The 9,394-nt window shown below is 47.1% G+C and overlaps 1 protein-coding gene across 2 annotated transcripts in view; it reads right to left on the reverse strand.

Moving 5' to 3' along the window:
• PRIMA1 (proline rich membrane anchor 1) overlaps positions 1 to 9,171 on the reverse strand; it is a 54,637-nt gene extending 45,466 nt beyond the window's left edge. For both annotated transcript variants that reach the window (XM_074825005.1, XM_074825007.1), the window contains exons 1-2: positions 8,930 to 9,171; positions 2,537 to 2,687 (exon numbers count right to left, since the gene is read on the reverse strand). In XM_074825005.1, the coding sequence (XP_074681106.1) occupies positions 2,537 to 2,687; positions 8,930 to 9,022 (244 nt within the window). In that variant the 5' untranslated portion in view covers positions 9,023 to 9,171. The remainder of the gene's footprint in view (positions 1 to 2,536; positions 2,688 to 8,929) is intronic.
• Between the last annotated feature and the right edge of the window lie 223 nt (positions 9,172 to 9,394).

Below are 9,394 nucleotides of genomic sequence, written 5' to 3' on the forward strand. Positions count from 1 at the left end.
GAGAGGACACAGAGAGGGTCCCCTGCTTTTCCATAGCAGCAGCTGGAGACCAGACCGGACATGTCAAAGAGCACTAGATAGCTTCACTTAGCAGATAACTGAGCTGTCAGTGTCTGTAGTAACTGGATGGACAGGAATTTTGTATCTATCAGCTTTAATCATCATGGCCAAACCACAGTAGCTGTTTTAGAAGGATGTAGAGATCATCTAAACCTCCAACAATGTTCAGTTTGATTGAAAAAAAGAGCTTTTAAGGACAGTGCCTAGCAGGCTGCAGCCTTTTGTGGCTCACAAAGCTCTGAAAGCAATGCCAGCATCTTTACGAAGTGCAGACACTGTACCCTGTAAAGGTAAAAAACTTGCAGCTCCCGGCCTGTTGTTTTTTTGCAGAGGTCTTTCCAGTACTTAACTTTAATCACTTAAAAAGTGCAAAGTGCAAGTCTAGCATCAACCACTTAACAATAACTTGTCTCGTCCCCTTACTGCTCTCTCCTCAGAATGCTGTTTAAAAGCAGTGTCTATAACATCAATATTTAACCACAAGGCTTGCTCATTCTCACAGAGATGGGGATTGCTGTACATGTGGACTAAATCACAGTGCCTAGACAGCTGATAATAAGGAAAGCATCTTTCAAGATGAGGCACTTGATTGCTACTCTAAAGCTTACTGGTGAAAGGAATGTGTAATCTATTTTTTTTTTATTGCATTTGAAATGAAATACCTTTTTAAAATATTACTCATCTGGATTTATAGAGAGCGTTCTTAGAACTGGGTTAACACCTGGCAATCCATCCTGAGTAAGCATCAGGCTATCCCAGTCACAGGCCCATTTGATTTCTCTTTCCTCTTTTTGCAATGTGTGACAAGACTTCTTTTTTTCTGGTGTGATTTCCTTCCCACTTCACAGGAGACAAATCCATGTGTTCAGACCAGCTGCCTGGCGGCAGCCTGGGAAAGAGAAGCAGCCTGGCAGTGGTGCCCTCCTCCTGGCGCAGCTGAGCAGCAGGGCCGGTCCCTGTGCTGACACTGCTCTGCCACATCTCAGGTGGCTAAGAGCAGCTCCCTCAGGGCAACAGGGAGCCCCAGGTACAAAAACCAGAGTGGCAAAGTACTTTATTTTCTGACTGTGAGACAGAGATCAAGGGAATTTTCAATATTACTGTCCATGACATTTTCCTGAACATTGAAGATTTTTCCTGTTACGAAAAAACCTCCATCTCTGCTTTCCAAGCTGTCTTTGTACTTCCTTTCCCAAGTGTTTCACTGTTGTTTTTTTCATTCCTTTGCCTTAAATTTCTTCAGTGTGGCACAAATACGAAGCATGCTCCTGGCAAAAAACACACTGCGAAATTCTGCCTGTCCTCTGCCTGGCTAAAAGCTGTGCAGAAGCCTTCTTCATGTCTTCTGCACATCTGGAGATGGCACTGATAAAGCCAAACAGCCAAATTATGCTACCTAATGATTTCTTTTCCTTTGGGGGAAGTGATGAGAAGGATACTAGATATACTTTGCAACGCTATTCCCAGGGGAGTTTATCTAAGCAGAGAGAAGAATTAATAGGCAGCCTTTTAGGGAAAGACAAATTTGCGAAAATACAGAAGGGTTAAAGAGATTTGCTGAAATACCAAACACCTGGGACCTAAAAATGTCTGCGCAGGGTTCAGCCCCTGTCCCTACACCCAGGTAGCACAGGTAGCAGCAAGCTCTGTCCCACTGCAGAGGTACTGCCTCTCCAGGGATCACTGGCACAGCTATCGCTCTCCAGAAAGGATCTGTGCATCAGGGATCCCAGGAATACCGATGTGGAAGGAAGCTGGCAGAGCTAGCCAGCAGGAACTGCAGGCACAAGGTGTGTTGGGGATGCACGGCTGGAAATTAGGAGGAGCTCAGATGGGCTTGGGAGCACTGATTTGCATGAAGAGAAATAGATGAGTCTTAGCCTGTACGTGCATTCGTGGGAAAACTGCTCACTTGCCATTGACTCCTGACATGCCTCTGACTTTTGTTACAGTTGTAAGCTATTTAAAACCAGTGAGCCTGACTCACTGCTACGGTAAACCAGTAGAGGAGCTCCAGCATCTTGAAGACAGCCAAACTGCAGCATGGCCTAGGCAGAGCGTTTGAATTTTTGCCTGCTTATAAATTTATTTGCCTTGGAACACCGAGATCTCTAAGCTGCACACCTGGTGAAACAGGAGGTCATGTAACTCAAGGGGAAGCACAGCACTATGTCTCTGTAGGAACGCATCTCCCAGGGCTAGGGCATTAGGGAACCATTTAAAGCTAGGGAATCATATATAATAAAATGAAAGGAGGGAATTTCTTTGGCTTTCCTCCAAAAGCTAAGCATTATTCATTGATCAGAAAAAAGATCTCCATCTCTACTGAGAACATTTTTTCTTCCATTTGCTAAGTGGAAAATGACAAACGAGCTAGCTGTGCCCTCTCCCACATCATTTCACCTTCCATCTGTCCAGGTATCCCCATCGCATCACCCTCCCTCAGTGCACCACAACCGTACCAGCGGCTACTTACTCGGCACCACTAACAGCCTCGGGGGTGGTGGAGGTGGAGGAGGTGGTGGTAATGGTGGAGGTGGCCTGCACTGGCAAATTTGCTGGCAGCTCTCTGTGATTTTCTCTGCTACAGGCTTGGAGCATGACTTCTGGGGCTCACCCTGAGTGATCTGTGAAGAAACAAGTCATTGCATGAGCAGCAGAAACAGTGAAAACTGATTTTCCATGAATGTGTTTCTTGGACTTCAGTACCCAAGTGGCACCTCAGACCTGTAGCAAGAACTGAGCTCATGTTCCTCATTAAGGCAACTACAAAGGAGGTCTCTTCCCTACATGGTCCCCCTTTTTTTTTTTTTTTTTTTTTTTTTTACTTAACACAGTATCTTCAAGGCTTCTTTCCCTCTGTCAAACTCGGTTGAAATTGGCCAGCTGGTTTCTGAGTTATTATGGGGTAAGGAGAAGGCGGGTAGTGGCAGACAATATGATTGCGTAAGCCTTCTTTCCTTAGGAAAGCCATCTAGCAGCATGTATTATTCACAGGGTCATTGCTGCAAGCCAAAGAGAGCTAATAAAAATTACAAGACAGTTAGGGTCAGGATTATGTTCATTTTCCTTATGGCAGAACTGAAAGCCAGAGGAGATCTCTCCTCTGCTTTGCCAGCCTCACTTTGATGTTCAGAGAGCATTTCACTTCCCACCAAGAGGAGAGGGAGCCCACATTTTACTCATCTGCAGACCACAGCAATGACATGGTCAAAATGAAAACACCACAAACTGTGACTTGTAGTCTCTGTAACATGCAGTGTTGGCTAGTAATAAAGCTAAAGATGAGGCATTGCAGAAGCCAAGTGTGGGCATTGCTTGGCCATGGTCAATGATTTAGCCAGTACTGGTATACAATATATTCAATAGCTTGATCTAGTCATCACAAGGACCATTTATTAACAGCATATTTTTCTTACCATCAGTAATATTTACATGACTAGGGATTTAAGGAATATTCAGTAAAATTCCTAATCTAACGCTACAAAATGGAGTAAGTCCCTAATGAAAAGGAAATCTGAACATCGCAGGAGCTTCTCAAAGGTATTAACTTCAGAGGTCTCTAAGCCAGCTCTTTCTGAATGGACTGATACTCAGATGGAAAATACTGGATACAATTTTAAGGAGATAAAGCCTAAAAGATGAATAAGCATGTTATCTAACAAACACTTTGAATGTAGGATTAGGAGACCACCTGGGACAGACTTGTGTCTTGCTGAAGCTAAGGACAGTTATGCTAGCATTCAACAGTTGCCCTGTACAGTTTGGTCTTGGGTGGGTTACTGTCCTAATAGTTTTGGCCTAACATCATCTTCTTTAATTAGCTCTTTTCCATGACATGTTGGTCATTACAAAGAGGATGTCTCATGTCATGCTTTCTGACCCGTTTTAGGCAGGTCTCTTCTGCCTTCCTGCCTATCCCCAGCGTCACCCAGGGTTGCCTTCTCCCCCCTCCTCTCTCCTGTCCAAGCTTTGCTTCCCTCCCCCTGCCAGCTCCAGGCACATAGCCTGTCTCCTCTCCTCTTTCAACCCTAGCCCCAAGCCCCCAGCACAGACAGAGAGCCTCTCCCACCACTCACAGCTGGGCACCAAGGGTGCTGTGCTGCCTCTTGGCTGCAGGAAAGCTGTATGCAATCATTTCATGTCTTTCTGGCCAGAAAGAGAGGCATGGCTAATTAAAACAACATCACTGCACAAAGGACATGTTCACATGCGTAGGAGGTTTCTAAATGCAGAAAGATGCATTACTCTGGCCTCAGGGAAATGGAGGTAGGGCTTTGTTGATTAAATATTATAGAGAGGGAGGAAAGAACAGAAGAGGCTACGCGTAGCTGAGTTGGAAGGATGTCTCGGCACAGCACAAGTCAGAAGGCTCAGTTCTTTAAACAGCTTGTCAGAATCTATTACCAAACATAGGGAAAAACAAATTCAGCACAAGTGCTTTCCAACTTTTCCCTTCACCATCAGGTAACAGTAAGAGAATTGTTAAAGACCATCCCAGACAGCTTCCAGGAACTTACACAAACTCTCTGAATGCTCTAATGAATCAAAGTGACTCGGCTTCATAATCCCTCATGGCTGGTAATAAATCTGTCTGCTAAACAGGTTTATTTATTTTTAAAGTAGGTGATCACAGGCAGCAGGATATCCTCCATACTGCTTCAGCTCTTGCAATGCTGTTCACACGCTGGGTTGAGGTGTTAGGGACTCTCCCACAAGGAGCCCCATAGGAAAGGGGCCTGCTCCATGCGGTGGCAGGGGCACCGCACACCTGGGGTACCTCCTACTTGTACTGGTGTGACAACATTTACCGTGCTGACAGGGGAGGTAGGGTAACATCTCTCCACTGGCCCCGGCAGCTGATTAGGAAGCAACTGTTAACTCCTAGCTACAATTACCATCCCCTACCTAGTTCCCCAGTTGCTGAATCCTACTGCTCGCTACAGTCTCCCAGGAGCCAGTGCAATGGGAGAGGACAGAGACACGGAAGAATAACATTGAGCAGACTTGGAGCCAGCTTTGTTTGCAGACCAGAAGCAGCTTTGTGTATATAAGTCTGAAGACAGTGCTGGTATGGAAAATCTACATTGACTTACTGCTCTAACTTAATATCAACCAGAACCAAAGGCTTGCTCTCTCTTTTTTTAGAGCTATTGACTGCTTTTAAATCCCTGGAGGCTCTCCTACCTTAGGCTGGTAATAGAGTGTCCTCAGAAACCAGTGGATATTTTTGTCAATTACTTTGCAGACAAGATTAACCCTATATATGCCCAGCCACTCCCTGCTCCTCTGTACTTTTCAATTATTTCTGGAAAAAAAATAATAAATTGCTTTGTCTTTCAATACCTTAGTCTGAACCTTTATCAAAATTCCCCATGATCATTTTCAAATGGTTGGGAAAGAACTGACATTGAAAATAGGCTTTATCACCTATTTGTTTCCCTTCTCTTGCCACTCAGCAAAATATCCGTTTGTTACAAGATACCTGTAGGAACACAGATATTACCTTGCCAGGGGTTTGTCTTAGAGGGTTAGTTTAAAGTAACAAAGATATCACAAGTTGGCTGAAATCTAGCAGGAAAAGGAAAGTCACGAATTGAGGCTGAGGGCCTCAAGGAGGAGAGAAATAGTCAAGGACTGCTGCAAGAAGATTAACTAACAGTAGCAAGATAGAATTAAGAAAAAAAAAGAAAAGACATTTGGCTCCTTTTTAAGAAAAAAAAAATCCCACTGTTGATGGCTATTAGTCTTCTTATGAAAGGAATGAAGGCAATTACTTGTGTCTTCTAAAGGTAAGCAGAACAAATTGCTAGAAAATATGCTTTAGGGAACAATCTTGCTCTGGCAGAGAATGATGAAATAAATTATTCCATATTTCTTTCTTACTGTCTGCAATTCAAGGTAAGCTGCCTTTACAGGAGATGGCAGGTGAAATAAAGGCATGTAGAAAGAGCCTAATCTTTCTCTGGCCAGGTCTGCTAATTCGAGTCTGGCCCCTAACTTTTCTACTTGTTGTTCTGCCGGACACTACTATGGCCCCAGAATGGCTTTGGAAGTACTTTGCAGATAATGACTAAGCAGACACCCACCAAGCTGCCAAGCAGTTCATGGCATGAAGGCTGCCTTGGCAAGGGGTCATCTTGGGAGATGGACCGCACAGTGCTTGCTCCCTAGTTGTTAATTCTGCACCTTCCAGCCATTCCTCCAGGTGCTGGAGGTGCCATGAACACATGTCTCTTCAGTCTGTCTAATACTTGGTTGCATGTTCGGCAGGAGGCTTTCTTAACACACTCAGCAGCTGGCCAGTTTGGACATACATGTTGCCTGAACTTCAAGCTGATTAATTTTTTGCCCTGCTCTGAAAATACAACAGAGTTGACTTTATGGATTTGTGCATTGGATACGAACATGCTTTGCAAAAAGGACAAACGTTTTTAAATATTCATGGAAATTAAAATCTGATCCACAAATGTCCAGGGAAAAGCAAACAGAAAGTGGTAATTGGTGGCTTCCTTTTGCAGTCTCTCTGTTGAAGTTTGTGCCTGTGACGTATTTCTTTTTAATCCAAGATTTCCTTCAGAAACAGTGATCCTAGTCCTGTTTTGCATAGAGTGGAAGAATAAATCTGCATGTGGTCAGAGTTGTTTAGTATTTCACTAAATCCCATGGGGTTGCAGCAGTTCACGAGCATGCTCTACAGAGTGGGATGGGAAAAGACAATTAATACAGTCCCCGGAGGGTGGCCCTCTTGTGACTTTTTGAATCAGGTAAAAGGAGGAAAGCTTGAAAAGACAAGTGCAGTTGACTGAAAAGGCACAGAGACCTCTAAAAGCCTGCTGATGTGGCAAGAGCTTTGTCTCTTGGAAGCAGTCTACAGAGATGAGATCTCAACACCGCTGTGTAAATCCCAGGATGGCTCTGCATAATTCACATCAGAGTTAATCCAGATCCATGTTTATGAAACCAGAAAAAACGTGACCCTGCTATTTATCATGACACTTACTGCTCTTTTCTTTAATTATGTCAAAAGCATCAGACAGAATCATCCCTTCCTTCTTGTCATGGTGCTGGCTACGATGCTAATAAGAAAAGATTGTGGGTTTTGGATTGGTTTTGTGTTTGGGTTTTTTTTTTTTTTTTTAATAAGATAAATGCTTCTCCTCTGATTAGCATCTGTCTGATTCTCTTACATGCCTCAAGGCAGGGCCTGAGGAGGGAATGCAAAGATGTGGGAGGGAAGGCCATGCCACACATAAGTCATCGCACGGACGAATGGGTGAAGAAGGGCTGGGAGAAAAGACGTGAGAAAACACGATGGCTGCTATAGATGGAGCAGGGGTGACATGATGCAACATTGCTGAATTAGTTGAGGAGAGTGTGGCTTGCGACACTTTGAAGGTAAGAGCAAGGGTTATGACTCAACATGGGGAAGGGCGTCATGGGAGGGATTCAAAGATGAGGGAGTTTTGGTCACAGGAAGGTCGGCATGCCAGTGAGCGCTCCACACCCGCCTTTCCCATTGGTACCTGCTGATGGGAGCCTTAGGTACATCCTCGTTTTGGGACAGCTGGAGAAAACCTTGAGTATGAACAGATTTATTGATTGTCCTTCCACAGAATAGCAGGCAATAGTACAAGAACAGCTGATGAATGGGACAACAAAACTTCCAGATGATTGCAAAGGCTGGGGCCGTTGGCTTTTGCATTTCTCAGAGCCTGTTTCAATTCTTATAAACGTAATTATTTTTGAAAGACTGGCTTAGATCATCTGAGTATTTTGCCAGAATGATGTTTATGCAAGTTTTTTTTTTGTCTGCTTGATTGACTGACTGATTACAGGAGAGAGGTTGCAGAATGCATCTCTTTCTACACAGTTGTGCTTCCCTTAAAAATGCAGTTACAGTTTTAACTTCAGCTTAGCTACCTGAATACTTGAGCAGGACAGTGGGAAGGTAGCGCTGGCAGAGATTTTTAGAACAGCGGTATTGGTTTAAGAGGAGGTTGTTTTTGTTGTATTTCTGTTCATTTTAATCTGCAAGGAGCACAAATCCTCTTTGTCATTCACGGCAAGAGATGAGATGCTAAAACAAACAACATCCCTCCTTAATCTCTTGGGAGTCACTAAGTTTAGAACAGGGAGTAAAAGACGAGGAGTCTCCACTGTGTTTTCTTCAAGAAAGAAACTGTAATTGTTCTGTTCTTGAACAGTACTTGACTGGCTCATCAATCACTCCTCTGAAGACATATATTATAAATAAACTTTAAAATATCAAAGTGACGCATTTGAGTTGAGCTTTGCTGCCGTTCTGACTCTCGGAACTGGATGCGCTCTCTCCCTCACCGTATCCCAATTTCTCCCAGCCCATCTTGCCGGTCACCCCCATTACAATCAAGGTCACCCAACACCACAGCGTCGGAGTTGGCAAAAGCTGATTCAGCCCTTTCCCCAGAGAATCCTCAATTCGCAATCCACATCGAAAACCCACGGCAAAACACCACCAGAGTGGGGCCGCCGGGGCTCCGCTCCGCTCCTTCCTTCCGCCCGTGCCTCTCGCCGCCTCCAGCCAGACGCGCTTCCCAGCCCTCCGCCTCCGGCGCGCCGGACAAAGTCCGCTCCCTCTCGCTCGGACCGGCCGCCCCGACTTCGGCGCTGCCGGGGCTCGGCGCCGCCCGCCCGCCCCTTCCACGCTCCGTCCCGCCGCAGCCGACGCGGGGGGCACCGCGCCCAGAGCGGCAACGGCGCCCCCGCCCCCCCCGCCGCGACCACCGCCCGCCTGCAGCCGCCCCCTCCCCTCCCCGCCCGCCGGGGGGGCTCTGCCCGCCGCCCCCCCGCCTGCGGGCCCGCTCCGGGCCGGCTCGGGCGGCCCTACCTGGACGGAGCCCCAGAGCGGGTGGAGGGCACAGTGCAGCAGCAGGGAGGGCCAGCAGCAGCGGAGCAGCCCCAGCAGCTCCCGGAGCAGCATCCCTCCTGGGCGGGCGGGCGGGGGCGCGGGCTCCGGGCGACCTGGGGAGGGAGCAGAGCGAGCCGGCAGCACAGGCGTTGGCTCGCACCCATCCCCGGAGCGCGACTGTCCCAACTTTAATTCTGGAGGGGAGGGAGGGAAAGAGGGGAGGGAGGGAGGGAAGGGGGGGGGGGAAGGGAGGCAGGCAGGCAGGCAGGCAGGGAGGGAGAGAGATGGGCGGGTGGGGAGGGGAAAGGGTGGTCGGGAAAACCCAGCGCCCTGCAAGTCCCGGCTCCCTCAGCGGGGAGACGTGCCTCCACCCCCGCCCTGCCCGCCTCCCGCCCTGCCCGCCCCGCCGGCTTCCCCTCCCCGGGATGCTCCGCCGGCCGCCGC

This window comes from Strix aluco, chromosome 4 (genome assembly GCF_031877795.1).
Source record: "Strix aluco isolate bStrAlu1 chromosome 4, bStrAlu1.hap1, whole genome shotgun sequence".
NCBI classification, from domain to species: Eukaryota; Metazoa; Chordata; class Aves; order Strigiformes; family Strigidae; genus Strix; species Strix aluco.